General features: G+C 37.9%; 2 protein-coding genes across 9 annotated transcripts in view; both read right to left on the reverse strand.

The window, feature by feature from the left end:
- LOC107582380 (E3 ubiquitin-protein ligase HECTD1-like) overlaps window positions 1-8640 on the reverse strand; it is a 37199-nt gene extending 28559 nt beyond the window's left edge. For 5 of the 6 annotated variants that reach the window (XM_016268209.1, XM_016268224.1, XM_016268217.1 and 2 more), the window contains exons 1-4: window positions 8392-8640; window positions 5255-5501; window positions 1403-1637; window positions 1035-1262 (exon numbers count right to left, since the gene is read on the reverse strand). In XM_016268209.1, the coding sequence (XP_016123695.1) occupies window positions 1035-1262; window positions 1403-1637; window positions 5255-5394 (603 nt within the window). In that variant the 5' untranslated portion in view covers window positions 5395-5501; window positions 8392-8640. Of the gene's footprint in view, window positions 1-1034; window positions 1263-1402; window positions 1638-5254; window positions 5502-6206; window positions 6263-8391 lie in introns of all 6 variants that reach the window. The other variant, XM_016268200.1, reaches the window with a different exon arrangement.
- A 2525-nt stretch (window positions 8641-11165) lies between these two features.
- LOC107582406 (HEAT repeat-containing protein 5A) overlaps window positions 11166-25244 on the reverse strand; it is a 34896-nt gene continuing 20817 nt past the window's right edge. For all 3 annotated transcript variants that reach the window (XM_016268262.1, XM_016268245.1, XM_016268254.1), the window contains 14 exons: window positions 25045-25224; window positions 24438-24674; window positions 24049-24227; window positions 22062-22130; window positions 20697-20876; window positions 20308-20530; window positions 19519-19758; window positions 15935-16062; window positions 14981-15128; window positions 14623-14895; window positions 14095-14319; window positions 13381-13532; window positions 12931-13141; window positions 11166-11574 (listed from right to left, as the gene is read on the reverse strand). In XM_016268262.1, the coding sequence (XP_016123748.1) occupies window positions 11273-11574; window positions 12931-13141; window positions 13381-13532; window positions 14095-14319; window positions 14623-14895; window positions 14981-15128; window positions 15935-16062; window positions 19519-19758; window positions 20308-20530; window positions 20697-20876; window positions 22062-22130; window positions 24049-24227; window positions 24438-24674; window positions 25045-25224 (2747 nt within the window). In that variant the 3' untranslated portion in view covers window positions 11166-11272. The remainder of the gene's footprint in view (window positions 11575-12930; window positions 13142-13380; window positions 13533-14094; window positions 14320-14622; window positions 14896-14980; window positions 15129-15934; window positions 16063-19518; window positions 19759-20307; window positions 20531-20696; window positions 20877-22061; window positions 22131-24048; window positions 24228-24437; window positions 24675-25044; window positions 25225-25244) is intronic.

Here is a 25244-nt window from a genome sequence, read left to right on the forward strand (position 1 = left end):
TTCACGAAACGGTCGTCCATAAAATGCATTGCTGTTCTGTTGCAAGTAATCTTAAAGATTCCTAAATGCATCTACTTTCGGAAGGCCAAATAAAGTGATTTTGCTTTCGCCTAGAAACACACAGCGTCTCCCTGACATGGCTGCTTCAACACTAACTGCGTTTACTGTTACGCCTTCTTTCTTTGCATGAACATTTGGGCGGCATTACGCAAATATTTCCACATAGTGACGTAGATATGTGGGGGCGTGTTAGAACGAGCCGTTTTAGGGGGGCGTGGCAGAGTCTTAAATTTGATAAAGAATATCTCTTTGGTTTTGAGACTTTAGTCTTTGCAACTTCAGGGATCTTATCTATGCACAATCAGCTTGTAACACACCAAAGAGAAAGGAAAACTTGACATTTATAATGTTTCAAAATATTTCTATTTCAAATAAATGCTATTCTTTTGAAGTTTCTATTCAAAGAATGACTTGTGGAGAATCATGAGACACTGAAGATGGGAGTAATGACTAGGGATGCACCAATCCGATACTCAGTATCGGTATCCGCTTCGATACTGCCATTTTCTGCTGGATCGGGTATTGGTCAGATGAGACCGATCCAAATCCGATATTGTGCGTATACTATTGTGTTATTGATAAGCCCCACGAAAGGCACAAAAACATTATAAAGCAGCAAAAAGTTTCAGTGCACTATATTCCAAGTCTTCTGAAGTTGAATTTTTGTTATTGGATCAGATTGGTTCTGAAAAAAAGGTATTCGTGCATCCCTGGTAATGACCGCAGAAAAATCAGCTTAGGCATAACTGAAAAAAAACAAAAAATACTGAATTTAAAAAAATGCAACCTTAGTGAGCATAAGAGATTATATATATATAAAAAAAACTTGCACAACTAAAAAAAAAAACCAAGAAAAATCATACAGACCCCAAACTTTTGAATGGTTTCCATTCCTCACACAAAAAAGCTAGAGAAGCCTTACAGCACACATGTTTTAAGGTGAACTATCCCTTGAAGTGTTACTCATGTACTACCTGGTGGTCTTCATGTTTCAACAGACTAGAGAGGGACTCCACACATGTCTCTAGGGAAGAGTCTTGTGGCTCCATCTTACTACAGAGGCGAGAAACTACTGCCATGGCAGAGTGCAATGTGTCCTTGTGCACAAGATGACCGCTGTCCCTAATGAAGCTCAGCACACAGTTCAGTCCACCTGCTTCAAATACAGCTCCAGACTCCCGTGTGCAGATTAGCTCCAGAACCTGATGACACAAGACAGTACATAGTATGACCATCGTGAATAGGAATTTACTGTTCAAAAACAGCACTGGAAAAATTGACTGGGCAAAAAAATAAATAAAAATAGTCTGAAAGTCATGGCAGAAAATATAGCGATAATTACCTTTACACATTGTTCAGCCAGATCTCTGCTGGTCCTGTTGTTGAGCTCCACCACCACTAGTCGGTTACACAGGGCTTTGATGGCTCCATCTACTCCCACAATCCTGCGGGTGCATTCAGCTGACACATCCAGGTAGTAGGTGATGGCCCTGGCTGTGACTTCCAGCACATTATCTGGTGCGCTCTCATCCAGGAAGATCTTACACAGAGCTGGGAGAAATGTCCGTGGAGGACACCTGCGGTGGCAAGACAGCAGTGTCAGAGTGAAATGAAGGGTTATAAGGTCTGCACAATATGGAGGGACAATGCTGATACAAGATTAATTTGTTAGATAATACAACAGTAATACGTGATGCAATAAACCTAAAATGTGTCAAATCAATTCCTATTATTATTATTTAAAGACAGAAAATAATGAAATTCAATGCATGTCTCCTGTTCTTCCTAGGTAAACAAAACATTACTCCAACCTCTCAAAGTGAACAGTATATGTCTTACTCAAGTGACATGCTGTAAAAAGTATTATACTTAATTAATGGCAATCAACTGTAATCTAAACAAATCACAGGCCTAATTAATTTACATGTGCCATTAGTTTGTTGTACTTGGGTTTAAGAGGACTGTTGCATTTCCCCTTTGGGTAACCACAACCTGTGATACAGCTTTTTACAAACCACTTGTGGGTTATCACATTTAAGACCAAAATACTCCCACACAACCGAGGTGCTTCCTTGTTTGTCTTGATCATCTTCAGCAGCTATTGTGGCTGTCCTGCCTGGGCTTACTTAGTTTGAGAAATTAGCACAACACTGTCGATCCAATAATTGATCACCAAATTTAATTACAGACTATTTAAAACAAGTAAAAACGGTCAGCTGGGAGAAATGTCCGTGGAGGACACCTGCGGTGGCAAGACAGCAGTGTCAGAGTGAAATGAAGGGTTATAAGGTCTGCACAATATGGAGGGACAATGCTGATACAAGATTAATTTGTTAGATAATACAACAGTAATACGTGATGCAATAAACCTAAAATGTGTCAAATCAATTCCTATTATTATTATTTAAAGACAGAAAATAATGAAATTCAATGCATGTCTCCTGTTCTTCCTAGGTAAACAAAACATTACTCCAACCTCTCAAAGTGAACAGTATATGTCTTACTCAAGTGACATGCTGTAAAAAGTATTATACTTAATTAATGGCAATCAACTGTAATCTAAACAAATCACAGGCCTAATTAATTTACATGTGCCATTAGTTTGTTGTACTTGGGTTTAAGAGGACTGTTGCATTTCCCCTTTGGGTAACCACAACCTGTGATACAGCTTTTTACAAACCACTTGTGGGTTATCACATTTAAGACCAAAATACTCCCACACAACCGAGGTGCTTCCTTGTTTGTCTTGATCATCTTCAGCAGCTATTGTGGCTGTCCTGCCTGGGCTTACTCAGTTTGAGAAATTAGCACAACACTGTCGATCCAATAATTGATCACCAAATTTAATTACAGACTATTTAAAACAAGTAAAAACGGTCCCTGTCAATCTAGTGCTAACCCTTTAATACTACATGTAAGAGTTACTGTGCAAATCTAATGATAACAGACTTTTGTGTATTCATTAAATTAATACCTTAGTTCAAACAAGACTTATTATACTTATTGTTAGTATATATAACTTATTTTAGTCTGTAGGTTTAGACACTTATTTTTTTCTTTCTTTTTTTACTTTTTATAACCTCAGGGCTACACGTTCATAGTTGTAAGATGTGCTTTTTACCCAACTGTGCATATTTACACAACTCCTTGTTAGGGATGCACCGAATGTTCGGCAACCGAAATTATTCGGCCGAAAATAGCAAAAAAAATAAATAAATCTCTTTCGGTGTTCGGCCGAATAAGCGAAAAGGCCGAATAATATGTAGCGAACAATGACTAACGCGATCAAATCGAGGCTCGCACTAATGCAGCAAACATGTCAGCAGTGTGAAAATATTTAAAACTATCAGAGAAAGATGCAGAAATCATTACAAGCCCGAAGCACTGACAGCGAGAGACTGTTTAGTGCTGCATCACATGTCTCCGATGAGAAGAGGTGGCTGATGCTGGTGGTTAGGTATGATGATTGAAATCGCAAAATGGCCTCAAACGATTAGTAAATAAACTGCAGAATGTAATATTTTCTAATGCACGCACGAATTGTATGTATTCTGACAGCACTGCACAAGCTCGCGTCAGGGTTTAAAGTCCAAAGCGCGAGGAAAATCTGCGCTGAAACTGTTACTCGTCAGTTGCTCAGTAACATTTTTGTGAATTTTTTAAAGGCATGTGACAATGTGATACGTGCGACAAACATTTTCCCAAATTCGTAATGAGAATCATTTATAAATCTGCATGCTGTTTGCATCAACATTCATAAATGTTAGTGTTGTAATTTTACTGTAGTTCTGTAAAATAAAATAAAAAAGACAATAATAATGATAATAATTAACCTACAACAGCTCTATTAATACATTTATTATTACATTCACACAGTGTTCAAATTGGAATCTGTAATATATTGTAATGTTTTAAAAGAATTCTCTTCTGCTCAGCAAGGCTGCCTTTATTTGTACAGTAAAAAATACATGCCTGATTCAAATCTCAAAAATGGCCAAAAAATATTTTACTAACTTACTAATTTTAAGTTAAATTGTGCTTTGTTGGTATAGTGTCTGCTAGAATGTAAAAAAAAAAAGTTCAGTTTTAAGTAAATATTTTTTAAATTGTTGTTTTGTAATTTATTTTTTATTTGAAAAGCAGGACAAAACAGTAAAAAGCACATTTTGGCTATTTAATTTATGCAATGGTGAAAAAAAATGGCTAAATAGGCCTACATCGCCTACAGCGATTTTTTGCGCTGCTCGTCAGTGAACAACGGCTCTGTGTAGTTAATGCTGCTCAGTGTGAAAGCCCGCAGGTGATGGAGATTTACCGCTGATTACAGAACCAATTTTCTGACAAGATGCGCGTTAAATAATCGCATGCGATTTATCGTGCAGCCCTATTTCAGACTGTACACAAATTCTCATAATATCTAACAAAGTTTCACCAGACACTCCTCCTCGTTTAGGACCTTCCATATTGAATTTCAAAAATAATATTTAATAATACCAAAGACTATAGAATACCCAACGTGTCACTTTTTTAGTGACTAGTTTTGAATGGGCAAAAATGCAACGCTCAATATGGCCACTCTATTGAAGGTAGCCCTGCCTTCTGAATAAAAGAGCCAATCGATAATCGGTATAAGTCATCACGTCACTGCAAGATCACTGTTAAGACTGAAAAATAAGCTTTTTTTTAATGCTATTTGAGCAAAAGAAACATCATTTATGAGACATGAGCTGTAGTCAGATTTCATTGGTGATTTCAAATATGAAATTTTATCGTAAACTTAGCAAACAGTTTTGGAGAATTTGATGTTTCCCCATTCAAAGAGACAGGAGCTGCACTTGCATGCCCGAGAGGCGTTTCAGAGATGGCCGCCAAATGAAATGACTTGCCTTAAAAGGACTTTGATAATTTCCATCATTTCTAATTTCAAGAGACTCTTAAGTTTTAAATCAATCACTGATCAGAAAATTTGAGGTTGATATCAATAACCCTGGTATTTATTTTAGTTCTTAGTGCCCCTTGTCACATTTTCACAAGTTGATAAGCAACATTACAATGTACCACACTCCAAAATATCAGACAATTTACATTTTGCAAAATATTAAAATTCAATTTAAGTTATGAATAACTCTATTGTCACCAAGTAATAAAACATTCAGCCAACCAGAACTGGCACCTCATCAGTATTCAGACTTACGTTTCGAAGCAGCGGTCAACATTGTCTGACATGAGCAACAGCATGCAGAGCTGCTCCAGAGCGATGAGCTGCATATCCCTCTCATCACCCTGTCCCATCTGCAGCCACTCCAGCAATGTGTCCGGGTCCACGTCCGCCATGATGCCCCACTACCCTACCAACCCAAAACCCAGTAACCCTGCCAGCAGCAGGAGAGAAATGAACAGGGGCAGTCACTGGTCCTCTTGTTGTCTCATCAAGTCTTCACCTTCATGAGAAAAAGGAACAAAATATGAGCATGGAAATGACATCAGGAATACAACAAAGACAAAAACGCCACACAAAATCCTTTGCCATGTTGCCCTGGGCCTTAACTTCCAACTTCTCCCACTTGTATGGAGTGTATCTTTTGGTGCTGATCTGAAAACACAACCCTTAAATAACAGAACGAAAACTCTCGGGTAATAATGAAACGGGTGGAGCAGATGCCTCCCTGAAGATGTATGAACTTGAAAGCTATACTAATAGGAGTAAATCAGACTATAAACATGATGAACTGCTGCCTGTAATCAAAGCACTGAAAGAAATCGCTGTGATTAGCTGATTAGTAAGTTAGGCCAACAACAACTCGCATGATGAATAGTTCATCAATGACTCACGCTGTATGGCCCAAACAGCCCAGCTTTTCAGAGACACACAGTAGGCAATACAAACGGAGAAATCACTATGCTTTTATTGTTCTGAGAAAGAAACCATTAAAGAAAAAGCAGCACTACTTTCCTGAGACAGACAAGCTGAGCCGAGCATGAGGATAAATTGATTAGAATGGGAGATTTATATGAAATAGCAGAAGTCTGTTCTTCATTACTGCACAGGTGGCAACAGACAGGCAGGCAGGCAGGCTTCTGATAGATCCACCACCTTCTTAGAGGCTAACAGAGAGATCCACTTATCAACAGATTAATTGACTAACTTGATTCAGGAAGAATGTCCTGTTGAACTTGACAATCAAAGCAACTGTTGGATTTACTGGATGGAGAGGAGAAAAAAAACATATCACACACAAGCACCATGTTAATTCGCTACTCTAAAACACGTTTGAATTTGCATGTCACCAGAAAAGCACAAATTTTTAATTTATGAGCTGACATACACTCCCGAGTTGCTCTTTCTGGTTTTGTAACCCGTTTTTAAGTCACTCTGGACCATTGTGAACCACACAATGGATTCAATATACTAAACTTCTGAAAACAAGTTCTGATGCCATAGCCCTGGGTTGCATTCTCTCTTGGAAAGAAAAAGAAAAAAAAAAAAAAAGTTTACTATAATTATACTACCTTCTGCCCACTGATCAATAGTTCATACTTTCAATAGTTCAAAGTTCATGGTACACAGGACTTTTTGCTGCGAAATCTTTAATGCCTTTTATAACGCAAACATAAGAGTCATTTTTATATTGTTATTAATATTTCAAAATTAAACATTTACTGGACTGGAGCAATTTATGTTTACTTGATAACCAATACAGATTTTTAAAAATATATATTTTTTAATCATGTTAAAAATGTCTCAAATAAGATACATCCGGCTTTTGAGGAACGTTTATTTATCTCTCAATCATTATTATATTCCATTGCATTTTATGTTTAGCTGCCCACAATTAAAACTACAAAACTTCGATCATAAACCTAATCATTTAAATATCATCATATGTATTATTGGTAGACAGAGTGACAACTGATATTAATATGCATTAGCAGTCCTACATTATATACTGTTGTAAAAATCACACTAATTTACATTACAAGCTATTAGAATTTCATCTTACTGTTTGGCCATATAAAAAGCAACAATTGCATATATTTGGGCCTCTGAATAAAACTGACTTTTTTTTCCTCCTTGACTGTAGGCACTATATTCTCACTAATCTATAATCACTATATCATACTAAATGGCCATAAAAGCTTGATGTATTAAACATGATACATTAAACATAGAACATATGCAAACCTTTCTCCCCTTATATTCTGGCTAGAAGCTTAAAGTGTTTCATAAAAAAAAAAAGAATGAGATTATATAGGCTATATGTCAGGTTACAGGGTTAACTAAAGCATTCAACTCATTCCCACCTACACTGAATATAAGAGTAAGGAAGAAATGTAGGTAGCTTCTAATACCAAAGCAAGATCCAGTTCAGGTTCATTTAAGCAGTAATGTATTTTTAGATTATGTCTGCTGTTGTTCTTACAGCATAGACACCAATTTAAAATAATCACAGTGCCAGCAAAGCAGACATTCAGCTAATCCGTGACATCTAACGGACAAACATGATTCTAATGATGTTCTTTGACTTTCTGCCAGTGCAGCTGACCCAAGGAGTGAAAAAACAACTTGATTGGAACCTATGTCATCGTGACACCAGCCTATACAGCAGCACAATAAAACCACCTTCACAGTGAGCAAAGACGGCACGTTTGAGCGTTAATAGGATACACGCATAATGTGTTTGATCTATAATATCATGTCGCGTGTTTAACTTCATGTATGGCCATCTAACATGATCCAGAGAGCCAAGCAGGCGAACACACAGTCCAGTTAACCTTGAAAATCTCTAACCATGAACAATATATCAAACTCAATAACTTTGACTAAATGTTAGAGAAGGCAAGTCAGGCGAAAAAAAAAACAGTCAAAGTAACGTCCAATCTTGTCCTGATGGCCTATTTCTTGAGTTCAGACAGCTTATGTTAGCTTACACGCCATGACAGAGTCCAAAACCGTTTAATTTCACGTCAAGGTACCATTTGACTATGTTTCCACAGCAAATGAGTATAAAAACACATTATCGGTTGTGAAAGCGAGGTTTAGTTAGCTGGGATTAGCTAAAATGTTAGCATCACTTCGACAGACCTAATTAATCCCAAACTTCATTTACGCAATTTGTACTGGGGATGAATATGTTCTCTATCCATATATATATATAACCGGTCTGGGGTAAGGTAAAGGTAAAAACACATAAAACACCAAGTAACGTTAACACTAATGCGGCCTTGTGTTTACCAGTAAATCCTCGAGCTAAAGTTGAATAGGCGCCCGCGGCCTAGACGCGTCTGTCAGGCAGAGAAACAAACCCTCCGCCGAGCGACACAAACACTCACCGTTTATCGCCGAACGACGAGAAGATAAGGAAAAACACACAGGGTGGACAAAAATTTGTCTCGGGACGAAGTTGTGTCAGACGGCAAGATGTGAATATTGCTTCATTGCCCGCTTCTGTTTGCTGTAAGGTAGAGGTCAAAGTGAACGGGAAGGCGACGGGTGAAATATTGAGTGAAATGGAGAGCCGTCGAAAGGACTAATCGAGGCTCCGCATATCACGAGGCTCCGCGGCAGCAGTACACGTAGCGATGCGGCTAAGCGATAGGGGGCGCTAAAACTCCTCGCCATTTACAGTCAACGAGGTCGCCACAAAGATTACAAACCATTCACCTAGATTGCACAATTGCAGAAAATGAACAGTGACACTTTCTGAAATCAAGCACTGTTTTAGTAGGTTTACGTTCATCTTGAAACCTTTGAAATGCATTATTCATTTTCTCTAGAGATTCTAGTAGACTGGACATGTCCAAGTTAAGACATATTATGCAGTGTGGAAAAAAAAAACTGCAAATGTCCTTTCCAGGTTCCATTGTAAATTAAAACCAGTGCGACTCTTGAAGCAAAACTAGATTTTATTCTTCCAGTATAATCAGAAAATAAATGTTAATCTTGCCCTATTTTTAAATTTGTACATTTTATAACATACAAAATATATAGTATGGTTACAAATGCATAATTGTACTTGATCATCACTGCTTCTAGCAGAAAGCAGCACCTTAAGTTTATAGGAACTGGCACTAAACAATGGCCCATTATTAGCTGAAACGCTTCCATTTGCATTGTAAACTTGCTTGTAGTGCGTTTATAGTAGTAAATAATAATTTGCTGTTTAATATTTTTTACGCATGTAGGATTGATCTATTACTTATATTGCCTGTCAATGCAAGTGCAAAACATTTGTGCTGAAATAAAATGAGATTTCCATGCATAATTAGAATACAGAAAAAACAGTTTGTAACTTAAGTTAAGTACCATTTTAACATATGGAAGCACATTTCTGCCATACAAGAAAAAAATCATGCTTTCGTAAATCATGATGTCATAATCATGGTAAACGGTCAAAATTATGTATCGACATATCGATACAAGTTGATATTGACAGTAAAAAGTGTCTAAAGTACCTAATAACCTAGTCTCATAATTATGATTTGCCAAGCCATTTTTTTTTTTATGTGGCAGAAATGGGCTTCCATATTAATGCGTACTACAGATGTATTCAAAGTATCAATGCAGTGATGTGATGCAAGTATCTGTTTGTAATGCTTTATCATGAATATACATTCAGAACTATCAACTATCTCTAAGCAACAAATTTTTAATTTATAATATTTAAATGCACTAAAACTGTATATGTAAAGTCAGCAGATAACTGATTACCAGCAGTGCAGTTGGTCAGGTTTAGTTGTGAGCTGCAGCATGACAGTGAGAAATTAATGATTTGCATTCTTTGTACAGACACAATAAAACACTTCTCACAAAAAAATCATGCTATGCATAACCGAGTTGGACAGAATCATTCAAGCTTGTTAGCAAGGTAACCATTAAAGTGGTCATATGATGTTGCTAAAAAGAACATTATTTTGTGTATTTGGTGTAATGAAATGTGTTTATGCGGTTTAAGGTTAAAAAACACATTATTTTCCACATACTGTACATTATTGTTTCTCCTCTATGCCCCGCCTTTCTGAAACAGGTCGATTTTTACAAAGCTCATCGGTCTGAAAAGCGAGGTGTGCTCTGATTGGCCAGCTATCTAGTGCGTTGTGATTGGCCGAATACCTCAAGCGTGTGACGGAAATGTTATGCTCCTTACCATATTGTGATGCCTTGTCCGGCCGGAGTGACGAAACAAAAACATTAAAACCTATTATAAACGAGGCATTTGTTGCATCCAGTGGGGACATAATTATGGATTATAATGACTTATACCGTCTTTTTACACGTTGCATCGCGCCGCGTAAACATAAAACCATGTCTGCATTTGTGATCAGAGAAATGACAAACAACAAGTGCTTCTCTACACTGCTCAAAACTCGTGTTTGAATCATCAGTGGCAAATCCTTTAAATATTTAAACGTACTTACATTACAGTCTGAGTCAGAACAGCCGGCATTGTAGTCTACTCTACCAGGATCAGGAAAGAGTCCTCCATAAAATCTGCTGCACACAAATTAATATTTGGGTTGAACTGTTCTGGAACAGTGTTGTAAATACAACTTAACCACTGATTTCTAGTTGTGTCCTCTTTTGGAAGACCAAACAAAGTAGTTTCGCTTTCACAATGAATCACACAGCGCCTTCACGACATGGCGGCGGCGGCAACAACAATACTACAGCGAGAATAAAAGTTACGCCTTCTTTCTTTGCGTGAACATTTGGGCGGTGTTATGCAAATCTTCCCACATCGTGACGTAGACATGTGGGGGTGTGTTAGAACGAGCTGTTTTAGGTAGGCGTGGTTGACTCTTAACTTTTATAAAGAATATCTCTTTGGATCTGAGACTTTAGTCTTTGCAACTTTACAGATCTTCTTTATGCACCAAGAGCTTGTAACACTTCAAAGAGAAAGGAAAAATTTAAATCGCATCATATGACCCCTTTAAAACTAACAAAAAGTTTATATAAATGGTAGCCATATAAAATTCACTCCCATGGTTCAGCTGTTCTGCTTCTTGTGAAACACACTTCCCCTTACTTTCTGAGTAAATATGTATTAAGTTCCTCATAGAGGTTAATGCAGTTTTAAAGCTGACTACAATTATTAAACAACACAAATTTTAAATGGATTTATCTTTTAAAACAAAGCGGATTAAAACACCACCTCAACATTCACTCAGTCATTAAAATCATAATACTCGTATCATATCCAGTCAGGAGGATTCACAGGAAATTGATCTTCAGTTGAATGCTTGGCGTGTTTTTGCTATTGACCCGAGTAGTTTGTGCCTTAGTGTTCATGCTCTCCTGGTTGCCCTTGACGGCTGCCTCCAGCCTGGCTTTCATGTGCGGGGCGGAGGCCATCAGTGCTTTGAAGACAGCCGAGTGCTGGGGGCCGATGCGCATGAGGTCTCCTAAGGCGGACTCGTGCAGTGAGCGAGAGGCTGCTGGAGCCGATGCCAAAGCATTCTCATCTAGCAGGAGAGAGATGAGGATGGGCAACAGCACAGCCACCAGCTGTGGACCTGCATGGTTAAAACACATACTCAGTGCTTGGTATCCTTAAAATATTGAGTCAGATTCTAAACAACACTGTACTAATTTGCTAACAGTAACTAAAAAATACATTTATAATCAATGAATTATTCTTGTTTTTTTTATGATATCCAGGGTTGGGAGGGTTACTTTTAAAATGTATTCCATTACAGTTACAAATTACTTCATTAAAAAAGTATTCAGTAACAATCCAATTACCACAATATTAAAGTAATGTAATCTGATTACTTTTGGATGACTTCAAGTTACATATGTTAATAAGTCAAAAAGCAATATCTAAGTACTTTTATTTAACTATGACTTTAAAATTAAAACTAATAAAAACTATAGTAAAAACTATTTGAAACTTAAAAATCGTGTCTTGTTTCACCATCTAGATATTACAGCTTGTATATTTATATAAAAGGCTATGCAGACATCTAGTGGCTATACAATTTAGTATTGCAGTTTTATTTTTATTATAATTTTTTTATTTCTTTAACATGTACAAGTAAAAATAAATATAGTTTATACACAACATAAAAACATTTACACCATATACATATTAGTGCATTTTAAAATAAGCCTAACGTTACATGTTGAAATACATGTGAAATGCTATGATCTTGATTTCATTGACTGATCCGAGGGTGTGGGGACTCTAATGTTAATTTCTAAATTTTCAGGCTCATTTTCCGCTAGAAAACTGGCAACTGCACTCATGCACACCATGGAATTTTAAATCACTAGCAAACACTTAATTTTATCTAACGATGATTTCCATGCTAGTCGGACTCGTACCTGCAAATATTCAAGTTGGTTGAGTAGCCTTTGTTAAAGCAAGAGTCTAAATGCATAGCTTACAACTGTTATTTCCTTTATCCTTTTTGAAAACAAAATAAATGTGAAATTTCCAGACATGAAAACGTTTTTCCCAGCAGGAAGCATTGTAATTAATTTACTGTAGCAGCGTCTCATCCCACGTTTGAGGAGAATAATTGTAGAGAGGTGTTATTTGCGCAGGCACCAGCACGCGGCTCACGTGAGTCAACATGTGTCAACAGAACCAGGAACTGATGAAGCAGCGCTAAATACATAGCGTTATGTCAAAATACTCATTTAATTTTAAATTAAACAAAATGTAATCCTGATAGTACTCCCACTTTTTACAAAATGTAACTGTAATCTGAATACTTTGTTTTTTAATGTAACTGTAACGGATTACAGTTACTAGATTTTTGTATTCTGATTACGTAACGCCGTTACATGTATTCCGTTACTCCCCAACCCTGATGATATCATAACTTACAGTTGTTTGGGGCCTGTAAACATTTCCAGTCACTTACGGTGAGTTTCTTCAGCAGCAAACACTAGCGCTTCCAGGGCTCGGACTGCATCTTGCACAGCCTGTAGCTCTGCTGGGCCTTGAGGACGACTCTTTTCATCTTCCTGCAGTTGTGACACCAGACAGCCACCCAGAGCTAGAATAAACGGCCTGGCTACCGGTGCTGGGCCTTGGAATAAAGATACTAGCAACTGATAACTTCTGCTCAGCACCTAAATGGGAAATAGCAAGACATAAAAGAGAAGGAAACTCTGAAAAGAGTTTTTCATCTTTAGGAATTTTTCACAAATTGTAGCAAAGCTCCTCATTTAAACTGCCAGATTCTACTACAAAAAGTTTGGGGTCGGTAAGATTGTTTAAAAATGTTTTGAAAGAAGTCTCTTCTGCTTATCAAGGCTGCATCTATTCGATCAAAAATGCAGTAAAACAGTAAAAATCCCTCTTCACTCACCACGGGGTCCTTAGATTCCAGACTGGCTCTGAATGTCTGGATGCAGCATGTCTGCAGGGGCTCCACAGTGGTCACCTCAGCACTGGCGTACAGCAGGAAGATGGTGAGAGATGTCAACATGGTAACCTCATCTACTCCAGGGTCCATTTTATCTGTCCAAAACAATCCATGAAAAAACAGAGAATGTTCCTCAAATTATTTCTACAACATGCTGAAAAACACACACACACACACACACACACACACACACACAGGAAGACTTCTTACAATACATAACCCACCGTTCAAACTCTTTCGCACGTTCTTTCTTTCAATCCTCTTGTTCATTTCTTGATAACACCACCTGCTTCTACCCTCTATTAACTTCTCTCTGTCGGAAACCCTCCGAATCATCGTTATTTTGATCACGGTTTTAAGCCGCTAGATCCTTTGAGGAAAACAAATTCCTCTATATTGTCTGGGAGGAAGTAAAGCATGCTTTTATCCTCCATCAGAAATGCTACAGTTCTGAGAAACGGAAAAACACACACACACACACACACACACACACACACACACACACACACCACACACCACACACCACACACCACACACCACACACTACACACTACACACTACACACCACACACCACACACTACACACCACACACCACACACTACACACCACACACACACAGAGAGACAGAGTGTGGTTGATGAGAGAGAGAGAACTACCTGTATGCCAAGACTCCAAGAGTGTGTGCAGTGCACATCGCAGCAGTTCAGCCCAGGCCCCACGACTCTTCTCAGCTCTGCTCATGGGAGAGGTGAGAACAGTGCGCAAGGCCTGCAGGATGCCTGGTACCAGCTGTCCACTCTCTGCTCCAACAGAGCCCTTCACCGCCTCTCTCAACACCCCGAGCAGCAGATAGAGCACTGTGGGCAGCACTGACACACTGCCTGTGGAGAGAAGAATAAAACACTGTCCGATTTCTGATCACTTATGGATTAGAATCTCATTTCTGTGGAACAGAAAAAAGAGACATATTAAAGTATGACAAAATGTTTGATAGAGGACAAAAAACAAACAAACTGTATATTGTTTATGTGACCTTGTAATGAAAAAAAAGAAGAAGAAAAAAAGTGTAATTCCTAAATTGAATAAACAAAAAGAAAAGTGGACTAAAATGAAGGGGGCAGGAGGGATGATTTTCTCACAATCTGAAATCTCTTATGGCTGCAGTAATACTCTGGACCTCTTACCCTCTGGTGAACAGATGGAGGGGAGTTCTGAGAGGATGGCCAGAGCAGATGTGACAAGTCTACAGTCAGTGCTGCTGAGGGAGCAGGTGTGTCCTCCCCACCCCATGGGGCTGCCAGCCAGTTTGGGGCTGAGCTGTGGAAGCTTTCTCACAAGTGTGCAGAGACACAGCTCCAGTGCTCCAAAAACAAGAGACTTCCCTGGCACCAGGCCGCCAGTGTCCCGCCCCTCACCAAACTCAGGAACAGTTTCCTTCTCTGCTGCACCATCATCAACTGAACAAATACAGCAATGAAGGATGAATTCAGAGGGTTATTTAAGCTTTACACTATTTAAGCCAAAGTAGTTTTTGAGACTTACCCTCTGCACTGTGGCGTTTCTCTTTGACATGCTCCTGAGCAGCACAAACAATCTGTCGCACCAGTTCCAGCACAGCCAATTGAATGTTGGGAGATTCCCGAGTGACTATGAGCCTGTGTAGAACGCTGAGCAGCTCCACACTCAAAGCCTACAGAGAGAACACCATACACTTCTCAGAAACACAGAGTGACTAACGAGAAAGACATAATAGACAAAAACATACTAGACATCAAGTACATGGGAAAAACAAATGGCAAACCACAAATCTCACTACATTACAGACTTACAGTATTTACAATGGCACAAATTATGAACTGAATTTTACCATACATTTCTGCCATATGTACATCAATTTGACAGTCACCACTGGCAAGCTACTACTAAATATATTGTAGAACCTTAATTTTCTGTAAAGCTGCTTTGCAACGATTTGTATTGTGAAAAGCGCTATACATATAAACTTGAATTGAATTGGAGTTTTTGACTACTGAGGTTTTTTATTTCTGAAAAAAATAATTTTGTCAGCTGAACAATCGATATGTTGTTAAACAATAGTATAATCCATTGATTTGTAATTATATAAATTAACACAAAAATACAAATATCGATTCAAGGGCCTGAAGTACTGATGTAATACTTTAAGAAAAACAATCTTAAACACAAAGAAACAATTATGGGAAAACAAGTTTGGGGATGCCAAGATGTTTTAAAAAGTCTCTTATTCTCACCAAGGCTGCATTTATTTGATCAAAAAATAGAGTACTAACAGCAATATTGTGAAATTGTTAGATTATAAAATGCTATTTACTCTTGTGATGGCGAAGCTGAATTTTCAGCAGCCATTACTCCAGTCTTATATATATATATATATATATCTTGAAAGAGAATTAAAGATCAAAAGAACAACATGTATTTGATATAGAATCTTTTGATCCGTTTTTCATTATAGAATACCTGATCATTGCCCATTTTCGAACGGGGCCAAGGCACCTCCAATAAGGCCTGCAGTGCCTGAAGACAAGAATCAATGTTTTCCATTTGGTCTCCAGAGTGAGGAGAACACAAAAACTCCACACTGATTCCTAAATGGAAAATTTGTGTGAATTGAACATAGAACATTAAACAAGACTAAAGATATGTTAATCTAAAATCTTTCAGAAGTGAAATCCTAAAATATCTCAAGTATTTATGATCCTCATAATCAGCCCATGTAAAATGACTAGAGCAAAATTCAGTTCTCTGAATGACTGAAAGCTAGCTATGGATGCCTAGGGCCTATAGGAATGTTCATTTCGGTTATTTTTCCTAACCGACAACCGACGTTCGTTAACCGATTATTAACCGTTAACAGAAAAGATTATTTTAAATTAGAATAGAATTTAATTAAATTAGAAAGGATACGTGTCTGTGACCCGTTAAAAAATACTAACATTTGTTTCCCGGGGATTAATTTTACATGCGCAAAAAGCAGCAAACAACAGAACATGAGGATTCACATGGTCATAGCATATCACATCACGCACCTGCAGCGCTTCTGCGAGCGAAGAAAAACATCATGAAGCTAGGCTATATATTTATAACGAATAAATAAGCCTATACGAGAAATATATTTTTACTTAATATATTAAAGGGGTCATATGATGCTTTTTAAAAGATCATTATTTGGTGTATTTGGTGTAACAGAATATGTTGACATGCTTTAATGTTCAAAAAATGAACAGTCAATAGCAAATACTTAAACTAATAACAAAACAGTAACTGATTCAGAAGCGCAGATTGTCATAGCAAAGTCAGAATTACCTCCTCTCCTAGGTTCATGAAACGGTCGTCCATAAAATGCATTGCTGTTCTGTTGTAAGTAATCTTAAAGATTCCTAAATGCATCTACTTTCGGAAGGCCAAATAAAGTGATTTTGCTTTCGCCTAGAAACACACAGCGTCTCCCTGACATGGCTGCTTCAACACTAACTGCGGTTACTGAAACCACACCTTCTTTCTTTGCGTGAACATTTGGGCGCATTATGCAAATATTCCCACATAGTTATCTAGATATGTGATATGGGGGCGTGTTAGAACGAGCCGTTTTAGGGGGGCGTGGCAGAGTCTTAACTTTGATAAAGAACATCTCTTTGGTTTTGAGACTTTAGTCTTTGCAACTTCAGGGATCTTATCTATGCACAATCAGCTTGTAACACTCCAAAGAGAAAGGAAAACTTGAAATCGCATCATATGCACCCTTTAAGAAAACGAAAGAAAAACTGTGCAACAAGTAGCCTAGTATGCAGAGTTTCAGTTCATTTTTGTGCTGCGCGAAAGGAAACCAGACGGCAGAAAGCGGCATTCTATTTTTCTTTAGGCTTATTTTACAAAAGCACAAAGATTTGTTTTTATTGTGAATGTAAACAAATAAAGGCAAACCATTTACAATTCCGATTATCTTTATGACTAAAAGGAGTAGTTTCTTCAACTGTTAGAAGGTTTCGAGCTGTGTCACGCTAACCACCGCACCGCGCACACACTCTGCTCCGGTTCAGAGACACGATAGCACGGAGCGGATCACATGCGCAAATCGGTGCAGACCACAGAATGTATCGAAGCTATTTGAATTCTACACAGAATGCTATATTTTATAGCAATATGGATGAGATTGTGGCTGGCATACCCTGTCAAATGCGGCTTTATGGAGCTCAACGGCTCTAGCCCAAGCTGTGATATAAACAAACGCTATTGGCTATTTTAAAAAGGGGTGGGGCTGCTTGATATGTCCCGCCCTGTCTTCCTGTTTCAGTTAAAATGACGTCAACACAGAGTAACGCTGCGTGTTTCTAAGCATTTCAGGGGACCTTTAAGCATTGCTTAAATATGTAGTAAAATATGTGCCGTTAAGCGTTATCACCATACCACCATGAATGATGTTATGGAATGACGATACCACTTTTTCCAGTGCTTGCCTGATACCGATACTTTAATTTTTTTTGTACTTGCCGATACCGAGTACCGATACTTTTATTGCATTTGTAAATTTTTTTAATATTGGGTACAGAAACCAAAAGGGTATGTATAATGTTAGTTGGTTAACTTCATTTATCAAATAGATACAGTCAAACCAAAATTTATTCAATCACCTTCAACATTTCTCACATTATCACAGTTTAACTCTATTTTATTACCATTTTCTAAACTATAGCGAATAAACTGTGTCAGAACAAATAAATCTTGATAATGTTAGATAATTTTGATAGAAAGTTATGTAATAGATTACAATCAACCAAAAATTATTCAGACAGCTGTTAGTATGACAGCATTTACACAACTATGAATACTTTGTCGGGCAACCCTTAGCCTTAATGACAGCCTGTAGTCTCCTGGGCATGCTGTCATCCAGCTTCATGCAAACCTCAACTTAAATTTTTTCCCCAGACTCGGTCTGAATAATTTTTAGACCCAAATTTGTATCAATTTTACTGGTGGTCCACTGTATGAAGAATTTTTGGGTATGATTTGTCACAGTTTACTTTATTTTGCTATCCTCACTTGAATGAACTATAGTGTAAAAAAATACTAGTAAAAAACACCCACTAGTAAAAAAAAATATCAAAAATTATATCTGCTCTCTGAATCATGTTTGGTTTCACTGTTTATCCTTTGGTTATTTTCACACTTAATTATGCCCATTAAAATGTATTTTACAAGTTTTTGTTACTTTCACTGTTCATTGTTTTGCTCTATGTACATCATCTTTAATTTAATAGCATTAGAGCTGCTCCATTGCAGCGGCTTAGTACTGTAATCAAGCACTTTGCTGTAATAATGTAGGGAACCACTCGCTATAAATCTCTTAACTGTGATATTTTCAGATATAGAAGTAGCATTTTTTCATCTGAAACGTGCTGCGATTTATATTCCAAAGCCATCTCTCTCCCTACCGTTAAGTAACTTGTGCATTGTTTTACTTACTTGTTTTTGACACATCCGACCAAACTACAAAGTTTCCAGTGATGTCTGTGAGAAAGGGATATTCACTCGACAATCCACTCAGCATGCTTTGTTTATCAGCTCGCACACATCAGCTATACAGGCATTAATACTGAATGTTTAACATTATATTCATTGCATACATATACTTCGTAGTAGACATCCTTAACTCCTTTCTACTGTCTGTTGTTGGCGTTTCTTTGTTTGAATATGGTGCTTAACACATGCGGTGTCGTATCGGCGTTTGGTATCGGGGCATTTTCTGAATGAAATAATAAAATGTGACTCAGACGCGACTTGTTTTTTTTTCCCTCTAAAAAAAAGATTTTTTTTTATACGCGTAGCGTATTTCAACCATGCAGCAAACCTTTTTAAATATTTTGATAAATTACTAAAATAAATAAATAAATGACTTTTTAAACCGATTAGCTGATTGTATTAATCGGTCAAAATTCTTCACGGTCGGTTAACGGTTAACTGGTTAAAATGAACATCCCTAATGCCCTATAAACCTTGAACTACATCCACTTAATGAAACAGGAAATATTAACCGAGATCTGTACCCAGGATAAGGTGGAGGCGGTCAGTGTAGACGTCTTCTGGGGATTTGACACTACTCAGTGAGGTGGACTGGCCCATGGAGGTGGGTGTGACCGGTCTGGAGAGGTTGGCAGGTCCCTCGTCCACCATGATGAATCCAGTGCTGTTGAGCCAGAGAGCAGTAGCGTGGAGAATGGTAGCCCAGGCACTGTAATAATGTGGACGGGCCTGTTCCACCGTCTCTGCAGTGTAAAACGAGCCACCTGACAAATAAAGATGCATGTTAGAACTCACATACAGTAGCTCTAAACAAGATACATAACACAAAAATAAATAAATTAATCATAAAATTAGTGTCTGTTCACAATTACTATTGTTTAAATGGTAATAAAAAATCTGCATAAATAATCTGAATTTTCAATGGAAAAATTTTCAATACCTTTACTCACCAAGGATGCATTAGATGGATCCAAAGTGATCGTAAAGAGACTTGTAATATTACAAAAGAATTCTATTTCAAATAAATACTGTTCTTTTGAACTATTCATCAAAGAATCGTGAAATTAACAATGGTATGAGTTTGGGACAAGACTATCTGCTATGCTAAGCCATGGCCGACAATTTTAGAGTTTGGAAAATCTGTTAGCAAATAGTAATTTTTTTAATATATTTATTTGGTTGCACCTAAGGCATATACATTAGACACAGTTATTTTTCATAACCCTGATATCAAATCTGGAAGTAAAGAAGTATATCTACTTATTTTCCATCAGGTAGGTGTGTAATCTGAGAAACAGAGCGTGAGTAGTGACCTGTGGAGGGGAGTTGACTGGAGTATTGTGAGGGCAGGGTGAGCAGGGCATGGTCCTGAAGGGCAGCCAGCCACAGGCGGCTCAGGGTTGCAAGATCAGTCTGAACCAGTTTGAGCAAACCAGCCCCTGCTGGGCTTGCAGTCCCAGCCTCATCACTCTGCTGCTGAAGATGGCTGCCTGGACTCTCTCTCTGCCTGGAGCCCTGTACCGCTGTGATATACACCTAAAAAGACGCATAGCTTTACTTTAAAGTTTTCTGCTTTTCAAAATAGATATACTAAAAGTGTGGCCATCATATTTTATATACCGTCATACTGCCCATCCCTAGAGTTAAATAATGGCCAGACGTAGAGGTACTGCTTTAATAGTTGTGCGATGGTGTTCAGTACCTCTGCCCAGGCTTTGAGCACAGCCAGCGTCTCCATGGTGAAGGTGCTTTCATTATAGAGCTGACTGGAAACTTCTCTCCCCACCTGAACTTTGGCGAGAGATGAAGCCAGAAGCTGATGTACCCTTCTCAGGTCACGCAGGTCGCTGATGACCCCACTGGCGATCCATGCACTGCAAACCTGAATGGCAACAAAAGAAACTAGGTCAAGTGAACCCACGTAAACTCGAGGTATTTGAAAACAAGCATGAAGTGGGTTCAAGAGGTTAAAAACATTGTGTAAAGGATTGTTTTGGGAATTTTAATGCTACAAAAGGAACATATTTGGGACACCCAATTTGACAGTGACAAAATATGTGACTTAAAGGGGTCATATGATGCGATTTCACTTTTTCCTTTCTCTTTGGAGTGTTACAAGCTCTTGGTGCATAAAGAAGATCTGTAAAGTTGCAAAGACTAAAGTCTCAAATCCAAAGAGATATTCTTTATAAGTTAAGTCAACCACGCCTACCTAAAACGGCTCGTTCTAACATGCCCCCACATGTCTACGTCACGATGTGGTAAGATTTGCATAATGCTGCCCAAATGTTCATGCAAAGAAAGAAGGCGTAACTTTTATTCCCGCTGTAGTATTGTTGCTTCTGCCATGTCATGAAGGCGCTGTGTGTTTCGTTGTGAAAGCGAAACTACTTTGTTTGGCCTTCCAAAAGAGGACGATATCCGATTCGTCATGCCTAGAGCTGATCCCTGCTGGTCGCTGAGGAAATACATCAGCTTCGCGCTGTCGATCGCCGGATCGGCTTTCACAGTGGACGAAGCGGAGTCCAGCCCGGGGTCGTCACATCAGACAGTAAAAAGACAGTATAAGTCATTATAATCCGTAATTACGTCCCCACTGGATGCAACAAATGCCTCGTTTATAATGGGTTTTAATGTTTTTGTCTTGTCGCTCCGGCCGGACAGGGCATCGCAGCATGGCAGGGGAGTAACATTTCCGTCACATGCTTGAGGTATTCGGCCAATCACAACGCACTGGATAGCTGGCCAATCAGAGCACACCTCGCTTTTCAGACCGATGAGCTTTGTAAAAATCAACACGTTTCAGAAAGGCGGGGCATAGAGGAGAAACAATAATGTACAGTATGTGGAAAATAATGTGTTTTTTGAACTTTAACATAACATAACATAACATATTCGAACATAAACACATTTCATTACACCAAATACACAAAATATTGTTCTTTTTAGCAACATTATATGACCCCTTTAAGACTTGAAACAGTGTGTTGGGTTACATGGTATTTGCTGGTAAACGCAAAGGTGCATCATTTTAGATAACAATGCTTAAGTTCTTAAAACAGCACACCTGGCAGGCTTTGGCAGTCACATTCGGAGGGGCATCCACATGGAAGGCAGGTCTGAGTGCAGCTCCAACCTACATCATCAAAAAATATTTAGTACATTTAGTATTTAAACCATCCCAGTCAAAAGTTTGGGATGTTTCTCATAGCCTTAGAGATCTTCTGATCTAAAAGTATGCTAAAATAAGTTTTGTAGATAAGTTATGTTGTGACTATGATTGGAAGTCTTTACAAAAAATAGAAGTAAAAAAACAAACAAACAAAAAAGAGAAAAAAAAGACAAGAGAGTGAATGAGAGTCAGTAAGCACCCATAATGTACTGTACCTGCTTCAATACTGTTCCAAGGATGCATCTCATAATAGTGGCTGGTAGAATGGCAATATAAAATATAGCTTTGATGCTGCATAATTCCCATACCGCCATGTGTGCTATTTCATTGTTTTGATGATAATTTAAATAGTGGAAAATAAAAATAAAGTGTTCGGAACTTTTACTTAAATGTATACATTAATTAAATGAAACATCAATGCAAATTTAGTTTAAAAATATGATTTACACTCTGTACATACACTGCCATTCAAATTTTTGGGGTCATGTTTTTTAAAGAATATACCACTTATTCAGCAAAGGCACATTAATTCAAAAGTGACAGTAAAGACTTTAAGTAATTGCTGTTCTTTTTTGAAAAAAAAAAAAAAAAACTATTTCCACAAAAAGCTATTTTATGTATCACATTATCAACATCGATAATAAAAATCAGCATATTAGAATGATTTCTGAAGGATCGTGCGAAACTGAAGACTGGAGTAATGACTGCTGAAAATCCAGCTTTGCCATCATAGGAATAAATTACATTTAAAAAAAATAAAATTCTGGATTTACTGCATTTTTGATCAAATAAATGCAGCCTTGGTGAGCAAAAATGATATTTCAAAAACATCTTACAGACCCCAAACTTTTGAACATTACTGAACTTTTTTTATTGTCCAGTCTTTTTATATACAGTACTATACAGGATTGATGGCCTACAACCAAACTCAACTGAGTAAGTTTATAAAGCATAAATTAAGCGTACAACATTCTAGCACATGATACTGAAGATGTTTCACGTCACTGTTTGAAACGAGGGCCCCCGCTAAGTCCACAGATAACCTAATTTAGTGTAAGTGATACAGGCTCTCACATGCATGCACAAAGACATGCACACGCAATTAGTAACAAGAGACTGATGAACAAGCTCAGGTACTTCTGGGGGTTCTAAGAATAACAGCTGAGAGCTTTACTGTACAGCTCTGAACATAAAGTTCAAATATCGAAGCATCCTCTAGTTTAGCGGGCAGTCTTCAAAAGTTATAAACAACTAGTGATGCAACAAAATAACTTCTTGGCAGAAACCTAAAGTTCTCATAACGTTAGTCTGCAAACCTGAAACTGAAAAAGCTACATTTGTGCCTATAACTAATAATTTAATAATAATTCAATTTAATAATAATAATAATTCAATTAAATGTTCATTTGAAATTAGATTAAATAAATACATGATTAAATTAACTTCCTTAATTGGTGTGACTATAAAATAACATAATAATACATATAATATAAGATGTGATGAAGTTGGGGTTTCTGTTGATATTTTCCATCAATCTTCTCCTCCAGTTGAAAACCAGAAGTGGTATTTTTTGGGGGAAATTTCACCATAATCAATCAATAAAAATTATTATAATAATTAAATAAAATTATAATAAAAGGGTCCATACTTAGAAATAAATGAATGGTTTGCAGGGGCCTGCTTCCTACAATTACATTTGCAATAAGTATAATTTACTCAAAGGCATTTAGGAAATATCCTATTTAATTGAGTTGCCAATCTATGTTCATGTTTGTTCTAGAAAAGCAATTTCTTTCTTTCAACACTTTTCTGGGCATATGAAAGTGTGCATTTTAAGGTTGATTTTAAGACTGTGGTTGAATAGTACTAAGTTAGTGCTCACATTGGCTTGATACTGTTCCAGGATGACATGTCCAGGGAACTCAGGCTCTGGCACATTGGAGAATTTCCGAATAATGACCAGCAGTGTTTGTAAACCAGCCAGTCGGAGCTGATCGCTGTGGTCTGTGGCTGCCATGAAAGCCATGCGGATGAGATCCGCCAAGTGGAGAACCAGGAAATCTGAGAAACAGAAGGGGTGCTGTTATTAACAATGTTAACAAATGTATTTAAATCACCACAGAATGTGGCGCTAAGATCCAGTGATTTACTGAACACATCAAGAAAGACATCCCAGTATACTGAGTTACCGCAAATACACTAAAGCAATTTGGAAAAGAATGGAAATAAAAGAAATAAAAATTCTAACACGACAGAAGTGATGTATCTAACCTGCAGATTCATGTAAACGTTGTTCTTGAGCGAGTGCCATGTTGAAGTGAGCCGTGTCTCCGTTCTCACATTGTGCTATTATACGACACACACACTCCATGGAAAACACACGAGTGGACCAGCGCAGGTTATTGAAGGGGCCGCTGGATTCAGACTTTGCGTGGAATGCAGAGGAGTCGTCATATCGATCTCCATCCTCCTCCTGTTGCATTTCTACAGCAGCAGCTGCAGCCGAGTCTTAAGAATAAGACCATGAAAAACTAAATAGTCAAAGGACGCAACTCTTTGCAAGTCAAACTAACAAAACACTGATAAAAACAAAAGGAATTTGTCATGAGCTCGTACACAAAGTTCAAAACATTTTAAGCCAATCCCAAGGCCTTTTCACTTGCCAGGTGGGTTTTTTACACAAAAAAATGTGAATAAGTAGAGCATATTTTGCTTTTGTTCACATATGTGCACTTTTCTCAGAGACTAAAGCAAATTTCCAGTGTTCTTGGAGTAAATAGGATTAACACATCTTTTACTCAAGATCCAGGACATAAAGCGTCCTGAGATGACTTTATTCTCATCATAATCTGCTCAAAGAGCTAAGATTGAAGCCCACCTGCAGAGGAAGAGAGCACGTCTTTGCAGAGTTTCAGCCAGTGGGCCAGGTTACTCTCAGCAGAGGAGCTCATCATGTGGACTAGCGTCTCCTGAATGTCTTGGCACAGGTGCGGGTCAGACTCCCTGTCCAGCAGACTGAACAAAGCTCCCTCCAATCCCACCTCCTTAATAGTGACATCTGCAGGATAGACAATAATA

Source organism: Sinocyclocheilus grahami, unplaced genomic scaffold, assembly GCF_001515645.1.
Source record: "Sinocyclocheilus grahami isolate Dianchi unplaced genomic scaffold, SAMN03320097.WGS_v1.1 scaffold4.1, whole genome shotgun sequence".
Taxonomy (NCBI): Eukaryota; Metazoa; Chordata; class Actinopteri; order Cypriniformes; family Cyprinidae; genus Sinocyclocheilus; species Sinocyclocheilus grahami.